This window comes from Nelumbo lutea, chromosome 6 (genome assembly GCF_056320005.1).
Source record: "Nelumbo lutea isolate HS-2025 chromosome 6, American lotus-T2T, whole genome shotgun sequence".
NCBI lineage: Eukaryota > Viridiplantae > Streptophyta > Magnoliopsida > Proteales > Nelumbonaceae > Nelumbo > Nelumbo lutea.
Window position 1 is genome coordinate 8299267 of NC_142689.1, and position 22425 is coordinate 8321691.

The 22425-nt window shown below is 39.6% G+C and overlaps 2 protein-coding genes across 3 annotated transcripts; both read left to right on the forward strand.

Annotated features, from left to right (window-relative positions):
• The first annotated feature begins 442 nt into the window (after nt 1-442).
• On the forward strand, nt 443-12296 carry LOC148847165 (hydroxyproline-rich glycoprotein family protein). Of its 2 annotated transcripts, none has more exons than XM_088950687.1 (7): nt 443-1053; nt 1189-1358; nt 7827-7903; nt 8201-8266; nt 11346-11420; nt 11515-11589; nt 11690-12296. In XM_088950687.1, the coding sequence occupies exons 1-7, from the start codon at nt 902-904 to the stop codon at nt 12146-12148; spliced, it is 1074 nt and encodes a 357-aa protein (XP_088806813.1). In that variant the 5' UTR covers nt 443-901; the 3' UTR covers nt 12149-12296. The 2 variants fall into 2 exon arrangements, with proteins under 2 accessions (XP_088806813.1, XP_088806814.1); XM_088950688.1 differs by having other exon boundaries at nt 705-1053; nt 11708-12296.
• Nucleotides 12297-20318: 8022 nt separating this feature from the next.
• Nucleotides 20319-21690, forward strand: LOC148847166 (uncharacterized). The gene is made up of 3 exons (XM_088950689.1): nt 20319-20651; nt 20757-21131; nt 21236-21690. The coding sequence occupies exons 1-3, from the start codon at nt 20463-20465 to the stop codon at nt 21308-21310; spliced, it is 639 nt and encodes a 212-aa protein (XP_088806815.1). The 5' UTR covers nt 20319-20462; the 3' UTR covers nt 21311-21690.
• Nucleotides 21691-22425: the final 735 nt, after the last annotated feature.

The following is a 22425-nucleotide window of genomic DNA, read 5'->3' on the forward strand; positions in this document are numbered from 1 at the left end:
GGCTATCGAGTGCCACAAGTTCATACCTCGATCTGTGCATAAATAGGTTGACATTTGGAGTTCAGTTCTGCTCCACACAAAGTGTGCCTTACACCAACCTAACATGTCTTACTCAAAAAAAGAAAAAAGAAAAAAAGAGATGTGCTGTGAGGTTGGTAGAGGCACACTCCGTAAGAAGCAAAATGGAATTTTGATATTTCTGATATTTGATCATGTGGATGAAGATGTAACTAAAGGCATTGGATAATTTGGATTGCATAGTAAAATTTGAATTGGGATATTCTCTCACAAAGCACTCCTCATATTGACGTCACATCCACATCCCACCATGTCTCTATACAAATACAAGTGATGTTTTACGATAAACATGCTGCGTAGTCAATGTAAGGAACAAATCAAGATTTGTAAAACTCTACTTTGAGAGGGTCTAGGAACAGACCGTGGGACCATTTTACGATAAACATTGCGATGTATCTGCTTAATATGAGCCGATACGTACGCTACAATCGGAAAATAGCTATATCTTGATTTTTTCCAAGTAATATAAATATTGTCTCTACTATTGTCTATATGTCAAAAGCTGAAAGCTGATTGAAACGGAAAATATGGAACTAATGGAACTATGGAAGCATGATCAGATACGTATCGGCCAATAGGAAAAATACGTACCGATATTTAAAATGAACCGACTTACGAAATGGTTTGTCCTTCGCAAAACGGCCATTTATTGAGGATATATAAATTCCCATGCGTAGGGATTAGGGAGCGATCTGAGAACTCTTTCCTCAGACCTGAACTTGAGCCCTTCGCTGCATGGGAGTATAGGTAGCTCCTCTAGCTAGATTGTATACCTTAATAAAGGGCGAGGGAGAGAAAAGGGGAGAGCCGGAGAGGAAGGAGAATGGATAGAGACTGGGGATCGAAGCCAGGGAGCGGAGGCGCGGCCTCCGCTCAGAACGAAGCTATCGACAGGAGGGAGAGGTTGAGAAGACTGGCTCTTGAGACCATTGATCTCGCTAAGGACCCCTACTTCATGCGCAACCATCTCGGCAGGTCGGTTCTTAACATCTTTTCTTTCTTTATTGCTTAGTTTCTTTCTCGAAACCCTAATGCACGTAGTGTATTTGAATTTATTCTTCATTTGGTGGCGTGGAGTCATTATTTGTCGGTTTGGTTTGCATTTTGTAGCTACGAGTGTAAGCTTTGTCTGACGCTGCACAACAACGAGGGGAATTACTTGGCCCATACTCAGGGGAAGCGCCACCAGACCAATTTGGCCAAGAGAGCTGCCCGAGAGGCTAAGGAGGCCCCCGTTCAGCCTCAGCCCCATAAGCGCAAGGTTGCGCTGCGCAAGTCAGGTCATTACCTTTTTATCTTCCTTTCACTTCTCATACATAAGATATTATTCTTTTGTTGCCACTTTTGTTTATCTATTCATATATAAGATTCTTATATATCTCATACATAAGATATTTTTCTTTAGTTTAGATAACAAAGTCTATTCATATATTCTTGTTCGATGAAAATCTAGGAAAAAAACAGAGTACAGTACATCTTCTTTTGTTTTTTAGTTTTTTTGGGGGTGATTAGAGAAATCAGATTAAAATTAGGTTATTCATAATGATTCTAAAAGTGAGGGAGGCTTGATTCATTTGAATGAACAACTGTTGTGAAAACTTGGTTAGAAGTCAAATTTAGCTTGAGGTTGGTAGTATTGGATAATCCCAAAACCTCGTTTGGGGCACTGGAACGGGGACAGAATTACAATCTTAAATCAATTCCCTTAATTGTTTAGTCTTGTTTTGTCAGTCATGGCTGTTTTTTTTACTTCCCTCCTGATTGCGTATCCTGTTACTCTGTTAGTGGGGGTTTGCATTTAGATCATTAATAGAGTCTCCAGTTATTGATAAGAAAGAAAAAAAAAAGAATCGGGTAATCAAAGAGATTTTAGATATAGCTGGTGGAAAATACTTACACCTTGAGGAACAGTGTGTTGGTGCCTTGGTGGGAGTTTCTTGGTGATATTGGGTAAAACTTTAGTGGTGTTAAAAACATCCAAGATTTAGATTAAGACTTGCATACCTATTTTTAATAAAAGTTAAGGGTCCTACCACTTAGGCTTTCATTCTGTCTTTTTTTTATCAGAAACTCAAGGAATTTTATTAAAACTCAAAGATGAAGAGAATATACAACAAGAAGTTGTAAGGAATAGCACCCTTTACAACAAAGAGTCCCACCACCCTGATAGGCCCCAATTAATGCCAGGAAGAGGAAGGGTCAACAATCAGCTAAGGGGGGGAAATAATTGAACAATTAATCACATGAGGGCAATTATAGCTGGAGGGAATAAGGAGAGTCTTGGGGCATTTATAGCTATGCCAGTTATGAATAAGAAGAGTTTTTGGGCATTTATAACTAGGCCAGCTGGGCATTTATAGAGGGAGTCAGTTATGCTATCAGTAGAATATAAGAAGGGGCTTTGGGGGATGGGGGTGGTATGTTTTCTGAGTAAAATATTGTGACTGTTTGGGAGAGCTGGCGGTCTCTTGAAGAACCGACCAACTGTTAATGTTTTCTACTGAATGAATACTAGTTTCTTTTGTTGATGTTCGAGTGTGTGAACGCTGCTGTTAGACCTGTTCATGGGCCGGGTGGCCCAACGGGCCGGCCCGGCCCGGCCCGACCCCCAGATGTGCTTGAACAGGCTTTTTGGCCTGCGGGCTTAACCTCGGGCCAAAAAGCCCGGCCCGCATAAAATTCGAGCCGGGCTCGGGCTTTGCCGAAATAGCCCGGCCCAGCTCGACCTATAGGTAAACCTAAGTAAACCCGGCCCGACCTATAGTTAAACCTAAGTAAAAACCCTATGTGATGTCCATTTGAATAAATTTTTTGATTTGAGAATGTTGTTGATTCACTTGTAGGCTCATTGTTCATTTAAATAGGGGAAAAACATCTAAATTAAAATAGAAAATGCCCATTTGAATAGGGAAAATTTTGAATTTCTTTTATTAGGTCGGGCTTCGGGCTCGACTTCGGGCTTTTTATCAAGGTCGGGCTCGGGCCTAACATTTTTCTGTTAATAGAGAGTCAAAGCCCTGCCCGAGCCTGGCCCATGAACAGGTCTAGCTGCTGTAAGTCTGTGAATTGCGTGTCAAATTTTTGGGACATATCAGTGGTATCAGAGCACGTCTTTCGTCGGCCATGGTGACAACTAAGGAAGTGGCATCGTAGGTGGAGGGTTTCGAAGAACGCTTGACTTCTCTGCATTCTGAAGTGGATGGCTTACGTGATGAGATAATAGCTGGACTGTCGGAGATCACATCCTTGGAAGGAGGTGTTCAAGACTTGGTAAGGCGTTTTGATCTGTTGCTGCAGCAACAGTCCTTGCCAGCTTCCTTGTCTACAACTGACAATGTTCCTCCTGTAGCCGCATCAAGTCGTGCGGCTGACAAAGGGAAGGGTGCAGCTTTCCCGACGTCCCCTTCAATGATAGTCTCGGAACATACTTCTGATTCACTTCCTCGGAAGTTGGAGCTGCCTATTTTTGATGGGGAAAATCCAAACGGCTGGCTTTTTCGCGTGGAGCGCTATTTTGAGATTAATGACTTGCTTCCGGCGGAACGTCTGAGGGCAGCAGTGGCCTGTTTAGAGGGTGATGCACTGGCGTGGTATTATTGGGATGGTTGACGACCTTTTCGGAGTTGGGCAGAATTCAAGGAACTCCTCCTTGAACGTTTTCGATCGACTCAGGAAGGTAATTTATAGGAGCAACTCTTCTCGTTACATCAGCCTTCTACTGTTAAGGAATATCGTCGCCAATTCGAGGTGCTCTCCGCTCCCTTACGTGACCTGCCAGAATCAGTCCTTGAAGCAGCCTTTGTTAATGGGTTGCGCCCAGATATCCAGGCCGAACTCCGACAGATGGAACCCGCTAGGTTGATCAGAAAAATGGTTACAGCCCAGGAAATTGAGAAGAATTAGGCCTTATGGGCTTATCAATCAGGTTCATTTCCTCGTGGGCCCACAACGGCCCTCTTTGGAACCCACTTTAACTCATGGGTTTCGCAAGTGACTACTCCTGCTGTCACCCGACTTGCACGTGCCGCAATCCCTCCTTCTTCATCAGCCCTTATGATTAAGGCCCCACCTCCTGCTTTCAAAAAGATGACCAATAAAGAGATGCAACAGAAACATGCGAAAGGTCTATGCTTCCGTTGCGACGAGAAATACAGCTCGGGACACCGTTGTGCTCAGAAATCACTTCAGGTTTTATGGGTTCAAGATGATGTGGAGGAAATTACTTCTGATGCATCTAATTTGGGCTGCACTTCCGGGGACACTGAAATTGCTCCGGCTCCAGAATCAGCCGCACTTTGTGTTTCGTCTCTTGTTGGGTTGTGTGCAGCAAATTCCCTTAAGGTACGTGGACGCATTTTGTCACGTGAGGTGGTCATATTGGTAGACTCGGCTGCATCCCACAACTTTATTTCCGAAACTTTAGTAGAAGAATTGAAATTACCTCGCACCCCTACACACGAATTTGGAGTTTAGATGGGAAATGGTGAGGAGGTGAGAACCTTCGGAGTCTGCCGTCAGGTTTGCCTCAACTTACCCGAATTGGATGTCATTGCTGATTTCTTTCCTTTAAAGTTGGGCTCTACGGATGTCATTCTTGGTTTTCCTTGGTTAGCATCCCTTGGGGATTCAGTGATGAATTGGGGCAACATGTCTATGAAGCTCAATTTGGGAGGTGTCTGGGTGAAATTACAGGGCGATCCTTCTCTCTGTTCTTCTCAGGTATCTTTGCATGCTATGATACGTAACTTACAACATGAGGGACATAACATGGGTTTTCCACTTGGATATGATTTTGATGTTCATATCCACTATGGGGCTGATGCTTACATTTGTGGAGAAGAGACGACATTGTTGGAAAGCCTTGAAGGAAAACAAGGAAAACCAAGGTTGAAGCCTCCTTTTCCAGCTAATGCAGGGCTATATGGATGTCCAACAACTGTTACAAATGTTGAAACTATGGCTGTTTCCCCCACCATTTTAAGGTGTGGTCCTGAATGGTTTGCTAGTTTTGACAAGAAGAACATTTATGGGACAAAGCTATTCTGTGTCTCAGGCCACGTGAATAAGCCTTGTACAGTTGAAGGGGAGATGAGTATTCCATTGAAGGATCTGATAGAGAGGCACTGTGGAGGAGTTAGAGGTGGATGGGATATTTTGCTTATAGTGATACCAGGGGGTTCTTCTGTTCCACTGATTCCAAAGCGCATATGTGATGATGTGTTGATGGATTATGATGCACTCAAGGCTGTCCAAACGAGTTTAGGGACAGCTGCTGTAATTGTGATGGACAAGTCAACTGATATTGTGGATGCAATTGCTAGGCTCTCTTATTTCTATAAGCATGAAAGTTGTGGGTAGTGCACACTATGCAGGGAGGGGACAGGATGGCTGTGGATGATCATGGAGAGGCTGAAGGTTGGAAACACAAAGCTGGAGGAAATAGACATGCTTCAAGAGGTGACAAAGCAGACACACCATATGTGCATTGGGCGATACTGCTGCTTGGCCTGTGCAGGGACATATCAGTACGCGGTGTGCGTCCATCCACTATGCCTAGAGCTACTGGTTTGGGAGTTATTCATTGGTTGGGCCTGCCTGATTTTGAAGATTCTTGGGAGCCTTTTGACTTACTTCGAGACCAGTTTCCTCATTTTAACCTTGAGGACAAGGTTAGACTTTGGGCGGCGGGTAATGATAGGCCCCAATTAATGCCAGGAAGAGGATGTCAACAATCAGCTGGGGGGGGGAATTGAACAATTAATCACATGAGGGCAATTATAGCTGGAGGGAATAAGGAGAGTCTTGGGGCATTTATAGCTTTGTCAGTTATGAATAAGAAGAGTTTTGGGGCATTTATAACTAGGCCGGCTGGGCATTTATAGAGGGAGTCAGTTATGCTATCAGTAGAGTATAAGAAGGGGCTTTGGGGGATGGGGGGTGGTATGTTTTCTTTGAGTAAAGAATATTGTGAGTGTTCGGGAGAGCCGGCGGTCTCTCGAAGAACCGACCAACTGTTAATGTTTTCTGCTGAATGAATACTAGTTTCTTTTGTTGATGTTCGAGTGTGTGAACGCTGCTGTAAGTCTGAACTGCGTGTTAAATTTCTGGGACATATCACACTCTTTTAACATCGAGCCCTAAACATATGATGTCTATTTACTCATTGCTTAGCTAATCCATCCGCCAACCCATTAGTGGGGGAGCTCCTAACCCATCTTACATGAATTTGCATTCGTCTTGGCAACAACTTGAATAGTCTCCAAGATTGCCTCCTTATTTCTTTCTCTTTCCTCAAAGATTGTTAATTTCCTTTCTTCCCATATTGTCCACACAACCACTGCCCTTGCACACTTCCACAAGATTCTACCTCTTCTCTATGTGCATCTCAGAACGGTTGGGCTGAAAAGCCTTTCCAAACTAGCAGGAGGGACCCGCCTGCAACCAAAAAGAGAGCAAAACCATTTCCAAACACAACAGGCAAAGGGACAGGAGATTAAGAGGTGGAAAGCACTCTCACCGTTCAACTTACACAAGATGCACCCATTTGGCCTTTTCTTTTGCAGCAAATCACCCATGTTGATGCTCCCGTGATAAAATACCCAATAGAAGGCACTGACTTTTGGGGGATAGGGGTACACCAAACTTATTTAATAGGAATAGGGAGAGGAATTGGCCATGAAGGAAGAGAAAAAAGATTTATTGGTAAACGACCCAGAGGGACTGAGAGACCAAACCTGCTTATCATCCACTAAATCATCAAAACCAGGTCATCCAAAATATTCAATAGGTTAGACATTGATGAGATTTTAGACTCTCTAAGGTTTCTCACAAACCCCAAATTCCAACCCTCCCCAGAGGAGGGAAACCCAAGGAAATCATACACAGGTCTCCAAGGCTTAAGAGAGCATACAGAGAAGGAACACACATCTTTCAAGGGGAGATCCCCAACCCTTCTCAGAATATAATCCTTTTACCAGAAGCCAAATCATACCTGATATGCTCAAGGAATTGAGGAAGAATACCATGCATTGCTTTCCACGAAGCAGCTTGATCAGCCCTTTGCAGAATACTGGCATCCCATCCGTTCCTATAGAGCCCATGAACACTTGAAATCACTTTATGCCACAATTTGTCATTCTCCAGGGGGAAGCGCCATGACCACTTAAAAGTGGTTTCAAGTGATAGGAGTTGAAGTAGATGTATTTGCTTAGATTTTTTGTGTTTGAGGATATTTGAATCTCTATGCTTTTCATTTTATTGCCTGAAGTGTTGGACAGACATTTGCAATGGTAGAAAGGGGAAGTTATATTTGGAGATTGTTTGTGGCTTTTAAGCAGTCTTGTCATTCCCATCTTAAATTTGTAAATGATTCGTGTTTTTTTATCAATAAAAATGATTCATGTTTTTCTGTGCAAAGTTATTCAGAAGCAGCTAAAATAATCTAGGTGCTTCTTGCAGTCCACTGAACAGATAACCTTGATATGGTATACTATTTGTGTCTCTTGTGTAGTTGTAAGCCCTTAAACAGGTTCCTTAATCATGACTACATAATAATCACTTGATACTGTACTTTCTCTCCCCAACTTTTTGGAATTTCTTTGTTCATCCAAAGAAGCTTTTTCAAGTTTATCTTAGGGAGTAGGATTGATGTCTTTGGTGCTAGGGTTTGAAAATAGTTACTAACAATGGATTATTGTTCCTAATTCCTTCTTTGTATTTATGAGGTTTATTGCTATTCTCTTCTGCAGTCAAAATTGGTAGGCCCGGTTACAGAGTAACAAAGCAATTTGATCCAGAGACAAAACAGAGATCACTTCTCTTCCAGGTTCCCATCTGTCTTTAGTTGTTTCAATTGTATATTTCTTAAGAGCAATGCCAGTCCCTCAATCATATATGGGGCTAATGCTAAAAAGGGGCATTTTTTTGTCAACGCATGGAATTTGAAGCTCATTAGTATTTACTCTTTTGTGATTTACAGTTTACCTTGAGCTTTGATCTAGCATTGCTCTTAATTTAATACAATAGATGTGTTTAGCGTTGAGGATATGCATATCACTGTTTATATTATACTTTATAGTTACCTTAGCTATACCTTATATGGTGACATTGCACTTCATTACAGATTGAATATCCTGAAATTGAAGACAACGCAAAGCCACGACACCGATTCATGTCATCCTTTGAGCAGGTATAAGGTTTGTTTAAAAGGTTTGTGATGCTTATGCTTTGGGGCGTACTTCAAACTGAAGTTTAACTGCTAAGTAAAATGACCCTCAGGCTCAACCTTAAGGGTCAATGCTAAAAGCATAGTGGACATGCATCATGTCTTGATCTGTCTATAGCTTCTGGCTGCACACTGACTTTCAATCGTTTCATACGACCAAATGATAGTGAATAACTTTATTTTTTTCAAAAAAAAAAAAAAAGAAACATGCATTCCACCATGTCTTGATCTGTCTATAGCTTCTTGATTTGCATTAAGAGCTTTCTAGTAGTCTAGGACTTTTAAGAAAGCTCTTAATACTTGATATTCCTATATATTGATAAATTATTCATCTATATGTTATTCCTATATAATGATAGTCTTTTTGCATGGTACTAGGGGGTGGGGGCAATTTCTGACCCAACCCACCCATGTCGTCCACCCATTTAAGATTTGGGTTGAGTATGGGTCAAGTAAAAATGGTTGGGTTAGGGTGGGTCAGGGGTTTCCCTTTCCCTTAACCAAGAGGAGTGCACACAAAAAAAAGGGTAAAATGCTGAAACCTCCCCTGAAGTTTGGTAATTGCGATTACCTCCTCTGAACTTTCTAGCACGGTTGCAAGTGGACCCCCTCTACTAGAATCCTCTAACAAGAGGCATGAAAATGTCCAAAATACCCATGCAGTTACTTTTTACCAAAATGTTTATTTTCCAAATTTTCTCTTCATATCAATTGCTACCCCAAACCTTTCCAATCTCTTTTCCAAAATAGATTTATTTTCCAAAAATTTCCAGTCATATCTATCGCTCAAAGGTAAAGCTGCAACTTTAAACTCTCCTTTTTTGTTCATAAAATTTGTATTGTGTTTCTGTAGAAACCACCTTAATAGTAACTGCATGGGTGTTTTGGACATTTTCAGGCCTCTTGTTAGAGGATTTTAACCAAGGGATCTACTTGCAACTTGCAACTATGTCGGAAAGTTCAGGGGAGGTGAATGCAATTACCAAACTAAAGAGGAGGTTTCAGCAATGGTCAGAAACTTAGGGGAGGTTTTTTAGCAAAAAAGCGGAGAAAGAAATTGGAATAATGAGAGAGAAATCACACAACCAAGAGGAGAGAGAATCTAAAATATAGACAGTAGGAGAGAGAAATATAAAGATTTGGACTTCATTAGAAAAAAAGTTAGAAAAACAAGAAGAGAAGCCACATAACCAAGAGGAGAGAGGGTTTAAAGGAAAGAGGTGGAGAAATATAAAAATTGGACTTCAGTACAAAATATTGGAGAGAAATGGCAAAAGAGTGAATCCACATAACCAAGAGGGAGGAGAGAGAAACAAGATAAAAGTGGCGAGAGAAACATAAAAGTTGGACTTCATAAGTAAAAAGTAGTGAGAGAAAGGTGATAAAGGAGAGAGAAGCCACGTAACCAAGAGAGAGAATTTAAAGGAAAGAGAGGAGAGAGAAACAACTTAAAAGACAAGAGAAACATAAAATTGAATTCCATTATGAAACATTAGAAAGAGAAAGGACGTAAAGAGAGAGAGAATCCATACAACCAAGTGGAGAGAATGAGAGGAGAGAGAAATAAATATTGAACTTCATTAGAAAAAAAGTTAGAAAAATGAGATAAGAGAGAAAACCCACATAACCAAGAGGAGAGAGAGTAGTGAAAGGAGGGAGGAACAAGATAAGGGTGAGGATATTGAAACAAAAAGGTTGGACTTCATTGGAAAATAGTTAAAGAGAATGGACATGAAAGAGAGAGAAGCCACATATCTAGGAGGAGAGAGAAACATAAAAATTGGACTTCATTGATTATGTGGCTTCTCTCTCCATTATCTCCTTTCTCTATGTTTCTCTCTACTCTTTCTATCCTCTAGATTATATCTCCTCTTGGATACCTGGCTTCTCTCTTTTTGACCTTTCTCTCTCTATTTTCTTTCTTAATGAAATTTAAATTTGTTCTCTCACGTCTCTTATATTGTTTCTCCCTCCTCTTGGTTATGTGGCTTCTTTCTCTTTCATGTCCTTTCTCTCTCTAACATTTTTCTAATAAATTCTATTTTTTATGTCTCTCTCCATTTTTTTCTTTAAGTTCTCCCACCTCTTGGTTCTGTGACTTCTTTCTCTAATTTTTTCCTAATGAAGTTCAATTTTTATGTTTCTCTTCTCTCTACCCCTTTAGACTCTCCCTTCTCTTTATTATGTGGTTTATTTCTTTTATGTCATTTCTCTCTCTAATTTTTTTCCTAATGAAATCTGATTTTCATGTTTCTTTCTCCTCTCTTATTTTGTTTCTCTCATCTCTCTTGGTTCTGTGACTTCTTTCTCTAATTTTTTCCTAATGAAGTTCAATTTTTATGTTTCTCTTCTCTCTACTCCTTTAGACTCTCCCTTCTCTTTATTATGTGGTTTATTTCTTTTATGTCATTTCTCTCTCTAATTTTTTTCCTAATGAAATCTGATTTTCATGTTTCTTTCTCCTCTCTTATTTTGTTTCTCTCATCTCTCTACTTTTCTTTACATCCTCTCTCCTCTTGGTTGTGTGGCTTCTCTCTCCATTCTCTTTTCTCTCTCTAAAATGAAGTGCAACTATTCTATTTGAGTTGAACCAGTTAGGTAAGCACATGTGGATAAGAGAAATCCAAAGGTTTTTTCCTCAATAAAGATTGATTTACATGATTTTAAATATTCAAATGGGTCAGCATGGGTAGGTTAGGGTGGGTTGCAAGTTGCAACCCATTAACATGATGCAACTAGTATGGGTGGCAAACGGGTGTGTTGGTATTCAATCCGCACCCAACCCATCCATTCTGCCGCCCCTTGTAAACACTTGTGAAAGAATGTGATCTTATGGTGCTTAAGCTATATGCCTCAGCATCAGAAGATCGTAGCACCTCACCTCACTCCACTGCATTTTAAAGTGTTTGTTTAACTCATCTGATTGATCCATGTGGGTCTTTACAGATTGCCTTTGCTAAGCCAGCAATTGCACCATCTCTATGAAGGCTAAACAATAATAAGTTTTCTTTTATTTTGTATTTTCATTTTTTTTGGTTTGCAGAGGGTTCAATCTTGTGATAAAAGATATCAGTATCTCCTGTTTGCAGCTGAACCGTATGAAATCATTGCTTTTAAGGTATGGGGATCATATGCCAAAGTGCATGTTTATAAATTAATTTTGGTTCCAAGTACTGTAACTAACCTCCGCTGGTTGTGGCTTTATTGTTTAGGTTCCCAGTACAGAGATTGACAAATCCACACCCAAGTTCTTTTCACATTGGGATCCAGATTCAAAAATGTTCACGGTTAGTCTTAGCTTCTTTGTTTACTTCGTCGTTGTGTTATGCTTTTTATAACTTCATATTCATTCAACCTGTGGACCTTTAACATGGGGGACTTTCACAGTTGCAATTGTATTTCAAGGTCAAGCCACCAGAGGCGAATAAGCCTCAAGCTGCACCTGTACCTGCTTCTAATGGCACTGCAGCTCCTGGTGCCCCACCAAGGCCCTTGCCTCCACCACCCCAAGCTCCGCCACCACCACCGCCACAAGGACTTCCTCCTGGTGCTTCTATAGCTAATCCTCCAAGAGGTCCACCACCTCCTGGATCTGCGCCACCGCCACCCCCACCAATGGCAAATGGCCCACGGCCCATGCCTCCTGGCGGAACTCTACCAGTCCCACCACCTCCTCCAGTTGGTAGTGGAACAATGGCGAACTTCACCCCAGGTGCTCAGCTTGGTCGGCCATTGATGATGCCTCCACAAGGTTTTTCGGGTCAACAGCTTCCAGGCCAAGGAGCTCGGCCTGTCCCCCCACCTCCAAACATGGGACAACAGGTTCCTAGGCCACCCATGCCTTAGAGAGGATGATGGTTTCTGTTCTGTTACATGGTAGAGAGGATGATAGTTTTTCCATTCTCAACTTGAACTTCGGTAGTGTAGCAGTTTAAGGCATCTATCCATGTTGAATTTTGTTCTGATTATTACTAATAAACTTGTCTTTCTGAAACATCGTCTGTTTACTTTCTTCTTGTATGCGGTAAGCCTCATGAATCAACAATATACGGTACTGCACCCGTGGCACCGTTTTCCATTTTGTGATCTGCATGGCGGTTGCACTTGCACATATAATATTGGCAAAGACAGAGATACGTATTGCACTCGTGGACTGTACAAATATGTTTCGGTTTTTGGTCATACCAGTAAATGCATAAGTGCGTTGTATGGTAGTGGATTTGTTGCTTCAACGTAAAAGATTTAGCTTTAAATCTTCTTACTATTGTTTTGAACTTTTAAATAAATCTTCTCAATGAGAGTTGGGGCAATTAGCCAATTCACATGGCACCTATTGAGATTTCTGAACCATTGACCCATTTGATTCCATCATTTCACATCAATTTCCTTCTGTTTTTTTTTTTTTTTTTGGCATTTTTAGCCATTTTTCATCATTATTCTTATTTCTCACCCATTACACATTTTTTATTAGTCTTACTATGAGACCAAAAGGCATGATAGAAAAACTGGGAATTGCCTTTTTATATTTATATATATTTTTTTGTTATTTAATTTATGACAATGATGACTTAGATCCGAATTTGATGAATTTCTTAAGATTTCCAATCTTAATAAAGAAACAGTAAGGAAGGTGAAATAAAAAACGGAGAAGTACAGACAGGCCCAATGTAGATTTCTGATTTTTACTGCAGAGCTATAAATATTTAAAATGTCAAAAACTCCCACTTTATACACCAATTCCTGCCCATGAATAGGTATCAATTCAGAGCTGCATTACCCCAATTGTACTTTAGCCTAAAAATTTTAACCCTGGGTTGAATCGTCATTCTCCTAATTAAAAATTGGACCGGCAGAATTCAAAATAAACTTCGATGCCTCTCGCAGGATGAATGGCAAATGTGCCATAGGTACCATTGTGAGGGATGATTTGGGTCAATCCATTTGGACCAGTTGTAGAGATATGGGTGATTGTTCGATCAATGAAGCTGAAGCATGGATCGCTTATTTCATCAAAGGATGCCATGACATACAAGACCTCAACAATCTTAGTATAAAATATAGATACGTATTCAGAGAAGCAAATAGCGCAGCTGAACTGGCAAACTTACTTGAGTCATCAAAGAAAAGTAATTACTAATTTCCCTTCTCGTTTGTCAAAAATGTAATTACTAATTTCCCTTCGTCTATTTCCTTTTTGTTATCAATGGTTTTTAACACATGGTCAAATTGGCTTATTAGGTATAAACTTGTCACAAACCGAGGTTTTTGGTCCATTCCATCACCAAGTTACTTGTTTGCAAAAATTTGATAGTGTAGTTAATGACTCGCTGAACCATTTGACCCGGTCAATAGAGTCAAGTTAACCTTCATATGCTTATTTAAATTTTGTATTACATTTGCATAGTTTATAAAAATAATTTTTATTTATTACACTTATTTTTATTTAATATATAGATTGATGTCTAATTTTTTTCACAAAGTTTATATAATTTTTGTATTTCTATTTGTTTTCTTTTAACTTTTTATTGTTCAACTCTAACATCTTGTGTGTTGAGTTAGTTGACCCATTTTACCTAGGGGTCATTTGGCAAGTCTTTTTGGGAAGATCTTCTGATAGCTCTGAGCCTCTAATAGTCAAAAGACGCATTGAGCTTTTGCATAAAAATCTTAGCAGCCCGTAGCTAGTTTGGCTATCACATATCTTTTCATGCATTTTTCTTTCTGCATGAGAATAAAGCGAGAAAGATGTGAAATGCTCAATTTGAAGCTTCCCAAAATCAACCAAAAATGGGCTTTTCACATCTTTTCGACGCATTGACTTTTGGCGGCTAGATCTATTACGAACCAAACGAAAAAAGACTGTTGCACAGTCTGCCCGACTTGTAAATAGCTGAAAGACCGTGCGGGAAGACACGCCAGACGGGGCCCTAGTCAATTGAACTATTGACCTACCACTTGGACGGAAAAAATGATTTTATTCCTAGGTTAATTTTTTAAGTGATTTTTATACACTTAAAATATGGCATATAGAGTTAATGGCAAAAAAAAAAAAAAAAACAAAAACAAAAATGCATTAAATATAGGTGAGGCAAGGTTCAAAATACCGTAAAACATGATTTGCTTTGAATACACATGGATATGGCGGAAAGATATGAATAGTATGAACACATTTGGATATATCAAGGAAGTTTTCGTAAATCATATAAATACATTAGCAATACTAGATCTAAGGTTGAATTGACCATAAATATGGTATAAATGCATGATAAATACATATTTTAATAGCTTACATGAAAAATGTATTACAATTAACAATACCAGGAATTTTGGATTTATAAACCTCACACAACTTTATAAATAACTTTGGGCCTTGGCGCAACAGTTGGGTTGCTCCATTGCGACTTGGGTGATTAGGGTTCAAATTTTAGAAACACTTCTTTATGTGCACGGGTAAGGTTGTATACATCTTTCCCTCCCCGGACCCCACATTGGCTGGAGCCTCATTCATTGGGCTGCCATTTTAATAGATTTTATTACTTCAACTGATAAATATGTTTTATTTACTTTTTGCGGATTAAATTATAGTTAATAACCTACAAAAATATGAAATTTTAGTTTAAAAGTATATAATGTCCATTATAATTTTTAAGATACATATAATATGTAATTCAGAATTTTCAATTAGTAGTCACTAAATACTAATATAATTATTTTTTATTATTTTTGTTTATGTAAATTACCATTTTTTAAATATGACTTTAGACATAAATTGTTTTTTAGATAATTTGGTTTGCTAAATTCATTAAAGAAATCATTTAACATATAAAATAAATTATTTTTTCTAATTTTTGGGGAAAATCCATAAATCTACTAATAAAGCCTTAAACATCGCAAATCTAACAACAAATGGCTATATTTTTGCAATTGAGGCACTCAAATGCATTGATTTACTGAACATGAATGATCAAATAAAAAAAGAGAAATTTCCTGATTAGTACCCTGTACTTTAGGGATTGTCTTAAGTCAGTCCCCAAACTTCCAAATGTACCATACTACTTGAACTTCCAGAAATTATCAAATTAGTCCCTGCCATTCACAGTCCATCAGTTATCTGTATCACATGATGACATATACCACTTACAACTTTTAAAAATGTCAAACTATTTTTCAAAAGAAGACACTGTTCATTATCTTCTACATTAAGACTGAACCAGTTGTTGCTACAAGTTCCTACTCTGACTTCCCTATCTGGAAAGCAGGTGGCAACGACAATGTTGTTAACTCGCATGCGGCCTTTGAATTTCGCACAACGAGTTCCAATCCAGTCTCTTAAGTCCTGTGTAAAAAATCTTCTGGATTAGCAACCATGGTTTTTAAAAATGAACCGGTGCCTGAACCAGTCAGGGGTCTGTTACCAATTCGAATGGCCCGATCGTTCGACCCAAATGGCCAGCCCGTTCTGAAAAAAAATAAAAATTTGGAAAAGGTTAAAACCGTTCAAACCGTTCGAACGGTTAACCAGCCAGTTCAGCGATTTACTGACTAAAATCAACGGTTTTGAAGAAAAACAGAACCAATCAGGTGACCAGTTCCTAGTTTTTCCGATTCAACCGTCCGGTCCGGTCCGGTTTTGAAAACAATGTTAGCAACTGTGGATCAAAGTGAACAACAAAAACTCGTTGTATTCTTCGATTGGGTGTGCTTGCGTAAAGATTACAAATTCAGGACTAATCACACCTTCTGGATCCCCATGAAAATCCAGAACGATTACAAATTGGTTATTGATTTCTTCAATTGGGTGTGCTTGCGTAATGATTAGTTTGGAAGTCTAACATGGGCAACCGCGACGTTACAATGGCGACACTTGAAGACAGGTAATTTTGTTCTGAGGAACGACTCGGTTAGAGGTGTAAATAAGCACGATTTTGGACTGGCTCGGCACGGCATGGCACGATGGCCCACGGGCCGTGTTAGGCCCAGCATGATGGTCCGTGCCGTGCTGGGCCTGGGGTTTGAAGTCCATGGGCCGGCACGACATGACACGATCAAGCGGGCCGTGCCATCCGTGGCCCACGTGCTAGCACGATCTATATATATTTTATGTATGTATTTATATATATACATAATATTTATATATTATATAAATTATAATTATATAATAATATATAATATATTAATAAAATAAACAATTTTTTTTTCAAATTGTTTAATTTTTTTTTAAATAAATAAGCAAAAATAACTTTGGCCCGATCCATAGCCCAACTTGGGCCAAGGCTTGGCCCATGGGCCAGCCCAGCCCACAGCATGACATGGGCCCACACGGGCCTGAGCCATGGACCGTGCCGGGCCGACTCCCAAAATTTTCTCCGAAAAGGGCATGACAGCCTATGGGCTAGCATGCCACGGCCCGCACAGCCCACTTTACACCTCTAAAATCGGCTATGGCAATGGTTTGGTATCCTTCTATCCAATTGGATTATCCAATTTCTCACCACCACCACCCAAAATATCATCTTTGATAGTAGTGTCAAGATTTAGAACATGCCCGCCACCACCCACGTCAAACGTCTCCATCCCTTCTCCAATCAGAAGGCTAAAACATCGGCATTTCTGGTAAACCTTTAGAAAAATGAAAAGAAATATCCAAGTTGATAATTAGCGGTGGAAGTGTGTATCCCAGAGATTAGGATTACAAGAGTGGTGCGCTCTTACTCTGTGACACGGCTCACATCAGTGGTCTTATTGCCCACGTAACTTTTCTCTTTTCCTTTCTCATATCTGGGTTACGTTTGGTTAATATAAATAACAAATTTTTGAAGCTAGATCTGGGTTTTGCAATTCTGTTTTCGGTGAATATCCTCATCTGCGCGTTTTGCACTTTTTTGAAGTTTTAAAATCTGATTTTAGATGAAACGGCAACATAGTTTACTGGAATCAAAATGACGTCCATTGATGCGAATTTGACAGAGTATTGGACTTTTGTGGCTTTACCATCTTCACTGTTTAACTTTTTTTTGTGTGTGTGTGTGGGGTGGTGGGTGGGTGGGGATTCCTGATTACTGATCAGTTAAAAACTGTTTAATGGGTTCTATCTGTTAATCTACATTAATAGATAAGTAAAATGACAGAAATGCCCATCAGATATTATCTAATTTTCTTTTTCCTAAAAAAACATTTATTTGTACTATTTCTTTAACTAGAGGTTCTAGAACCCTTAACATAGCCGTAGAGTATCAAGTTTCCCTGGGAATCCAACTTCAGAAACCTAAGAACATCAATCTTCTTGGTTTTGCTAGTTTAGTTTTCTTGGGACTATCTCCAGCGAGCTTAGGAGACGCTAATATTGAATAATGTAGGAGACGATGACAAGACCAAAAGCTGTAAAATATGTGAAGGACTGAAAAGGCTGAGAATCTGCCAACTTATAGACTTGGTATCACATTCTATCAATAGGATATATATGGGATACCATGGAGAGTGAATCACCACTTAGGCCCCATTTGGTTTGAGGGAATAGGGGTTTGAAATCAGAATCGGAATGCGCTAGCGCTATTCCTTTTTCAACTGTTTGGTTGAGCAGAATTAGAATTCCATTCTTATTTCTCTTGAAATGACAATCCCCCATTTGAGGGAATGGTCATTTCCTACTCTTCTCTTAGGAATAAAATCCTATTTCTGCTTATTCCAATTATCATTTCCATTCCTGTCTCAACCAAATATATATGAGAATAGATCATTCCAATTCCGATTTCGAAAGATTTTTATTCCGATTTTGACTCCAATTCCAACTGCAAACCAAACAGACATTTACATGGACATTCCAAAAATGTTTTTCCACACCTCTCTCTCTCTCTCTTGTGGAGGTGAGGTACCAATGCCCACTTCTTTCTTTGGTTTGCAGTCAGAATCGGAATCAAAATCCTTCGGAATTGGAATTAGAATGGTCTATTCCCATAGTCTGTTTAGTTCAAACAGGAATGGGAATGAGATTCTATTCCCAAGGGAGGGGCTAAGAATGGCCATTCCCTCAAATGGGGGAATGCCATTCCAGTAGGAACAAGAATGGGATTCCAATTCCGCCCAACAAAACAGTTGGAATTAGAATAGCCTTCCAATTCCGGTTCCGGACCCCTATGGCTGATAACAAAGACATCCGGGACTTAGAAGTAGAAGAAACACTCTTGCTTTGCGAACTATCCATTAGGGGTGTTCACATTAAATGTCAAACTGACCAAACCGGCCTGACCCAATCCGAATTGGTCGGTTTTTTAAAACCACTGGTCGGTTTTAGTTTCTGTGAGAAAATAAACCAGCAACTTAGTATGTTTAAGTAATTACTAATTAGTCCCTACTCGGTATTCCTTAATCCTTCCCTACTCCCTATTACAGTTAACTTAAATTAAAATTTAAGTTATTTATTACCTTTATTAGTTTATTTATTATCTTTTTGGGTTTAGCAACCATTGCTTTTTTTTTTTTAGTTTTGGAAAGAGAAAAAAAAGAGAGGTTAAATAAATACTATAAATGACTATTGGATACTTACTTGGAGTTGGAGTCTTCAACCGTTGCATGTTGCCTGTTCGAGTCTTGGAGCCGAACCGACCAAGGGTGTTTACATTGGACTGTTTAAAACAATTGTTATATAAAGCGACTAAACCAATAAATCAACCCTTCATGTTTGAGTCGGTTTTTCTTCTGGTTCAGTTGGTTTCGATTTAGTCAATAAGTAAACTAACTAGGTGGGTCGATTGAAGAAAATGACTCAAACCCACCCATGAACACCCCATTTATCCATTATAAATGTAGAAGCAGGGTGGGATGAAGTATTCAACGGACCCACTTAATTATTGGGGGTAGAGGTGTAAATCGGGTCGTGCCGCTTATGATTCATCACAATTTTGTGTTAGCCTGGCTTGGTCCGTTGGTCCATGGGCCATGCTGCAGCCCGACATGATCGTATGGGCCGATGGACTATGTCCGGCTTGGGGTTTCAAGTCGGCCCATGGCACGACCCATATATATAAATATAATATATTAATAAAATAAACAATTTTTCAATTTTATTATGCTATTTTATTTAATTATTGTATATATAATCAATTGTATACATCAAAATTCATATAAAATTAAAAAGTTTAAGTTTTTTTCAACTTTTTAAAATAAATAACTTTGGCCCAGTGCACAGCCTGACTTGGCCCAAGGCTCGGCCCACGGGCCAATCCAGCCTTTCTGGCACGGGCCCGTATGAACTCAGGCCGTGAACTATACCGAGTCAACCCCCAAAATATTCCAAGAAAGAGAGGCATGACTCATAGACCAACCCGACCCAACCCACACTTTACGCAAGCCGCATGCGGGCCGGGCCATACTGACCCAGCACGGCCCGTTTTACCGCTCTAATTGGGGGCGAAGGACGCCCGCCAATATATTTGGCTCGACCCCTACTGATAAGGGCTTCTGTTGTTGATGACCATGAAGACTTTTGGGAGAAAGGCAACAAATTAAATCAAAGAAAAATACAAGATACTAACCCTACCCCTCTAACCTGGACCCTTTCTTGATATTTTTCAGAAAAATTATCTTATTTTTGTTATTTTATAAAAACATTATCTTTTTGTTGATGTTCAGGGCAAAAAGTTGCCCTTATCTGCTAGGAATCCTTATTTTTTAAACACTATAAAACAATATTGACCTATATTTTATGATTTTTTCTTATACTTAATTAATATAAAGATTCGTAGCAAAAAATAATAATGAAATATAAGTTATTATATTTTTTTCCGAACTCTTGTACCAAATTTATGTTCAATCCCATGCATTGCATGGGTTCAGTTGATGGATAGCGTGGGTCCTTATTATTGGTCACAACGGACCGAAACACAACCAACAGCTGCAGCTACTCCGGACTCCACACTTTTCCCATTAATCGGTTGGTTGAATTCCGACCATCGAGATCCTCGTGGGAGGGAGCCACCCATCTCTCAAGTACAAATATACATATACACTCTTAAGCACTCCCATCAACTCTCTCTCTCTCCAGCTCAAAATCATTCCTTTCATGGTTTGAAGTTTGAACCCCATCATCTCTTAATTAAGTCGTAAAGCTCTCTCTTACATCCTTTACTCCTGAGCTTAAACTTTGTGTAAGAAAGAAGGAAAGATGGTGAAGAACAATAACAAGAATATTGGCGTTCGTAGTTCAACTCCAGCGCGCTCATACTACAGCCTCTGTGGGGTTAGAGCTGTTCTCATAACTCGTAGGAATAGTCCCCAAGATCTAATCCTGCGTCGTCTCAGACGATACCTTCTCTACTGTAAGCTCAGATCTTTGATACCCCCAAATCTTCAGGTATATTATGTACAACCCATTAGAATCTCTCTCTCTCTCTCTCTCTCTCTCTCTCTGTATGTGTTCTCTCTGAAAGTAGTCTGAAACTTCAACTTCATGCAACAGCTAAGGACTAAAGGTGGGCTTGGAGGAGCAAATGGAGTTGAGGTGGAGCATCACGAGACCCAGTTGGGCGATTCATCTGATGAGGAAAATTGCAGTATAGAAATGGGTTTAGACGACTCTGGCAAATCTCATGGAAACAATCAGAAAGAAAATCATAATAAGACGGGTACTGAGGAAGATGATGATCAGGAGTTACAACCTTTTGTTCCTTCTATCAAATTCACAAGGTTTGACAGTTCCCTTCTTATCAGTACTGTAGTGCTCAAAGACATCGCTTTGACCTCGGCCCTCTTCCACATTCTAGAAGAAGAGAAGCTCGCTATTGTGTCTGAGAATCAGTACAGAACAGAAACCAAAGTTTCTCATACCGTTCTGGTGAGTGACTCCTCTCCCCCATGTCACATTAGTGAATCAGTCTGTATCAACCTTTTTACAAATTTGTTTCGTTAACTTCTGTCATGGGTGCAAATTATGATCAGGTGAGAGTGAAGCCGGATTACGACGTAGATGAATTGGAGAAGAAGCTTTGCAGGTGGGCAGGGAAGCCCATTTAACAAGCCTGTGCGTGTAGAGTTCCGATGGATATGTCATCACATCCTCTTTAACTGAAAGTTGGCCGTGGATGGATTCGTTCTGCTTAATTACTCACTAATTCGTCATTTGTTATCTTGTTCAGTTTATTGACTCATCAGTCATCTAAAAGTCTAGAATTAATTTATACCTCTAGCTAGTTGATTTAGATAGAAAATAACCTTGACAATACTTCACCTTTTATCTCTCTCAGAATTTGAGAACCCGTTTATATATAGGAGTATAAGAAGGATTCATAGGGTGTTGTGGTGGCAAGTATATCTGTTTGAGGGTGAAATCCTTCTCGATTGTAAGGTTTGAACTTTGATATGACATGACACTTTTATTTAATTTAAGCATCAAACCAACCTTTTTTTCCTTAGTGTTTTAAGTCTTACCTAGAGATAATATCATTCTTTTGCCTAGTAATTGGCTAGCAGAAATTGTAACCATAATCATGAATGTAATCAACCAATATAATTCCTTTCCCCTGACCATCTACCCGCCATCTTCTCCTGCTTTATTTCACTGGATTTCGATTTCAACGACTCAGAAACTCAGACACAGACCATTCAATTCAAGCTATCTCAATCGAATCGTCATTCTCTCGTCCAAGATTGAAATTCTTGAAAGAATCTCAAACCCCATTACCACACATACGAACGCCATGAATTTGTTGTTCAAAGTAGCTCGTTAATGGAAGCTTAATTAATGTTCAGAAAGATTACATTTTAGAAACGAAACTGCACGAATTCATGAAGGATTTCAGTAACAGGACTTCTCCTGCAACTTACAGGTAATTTAATTACAAGCTTTTAATTTCTTTCCATGAATGTTAATTCTTTTTCTGTTTCTCCGTACCTGCACAATGACCTCAACGTAAAGAGCATACCGGACCAGACCAGATCACCAGAGAACAAGTTAACACAGACACAAGCACCAACACACAAAGCAAAATAAAGAAAAAATGCAGTCGGAAGAACGAGGAGGAAATTCATGTTGTTCTTCGATCGATCATTCGACGCCTTTTAGAACGACCGCCGGAGTTGGACCGTTCCACCAAGGTTTTCAAGGCGTCCCGTAAGAAGCCGATGAATTC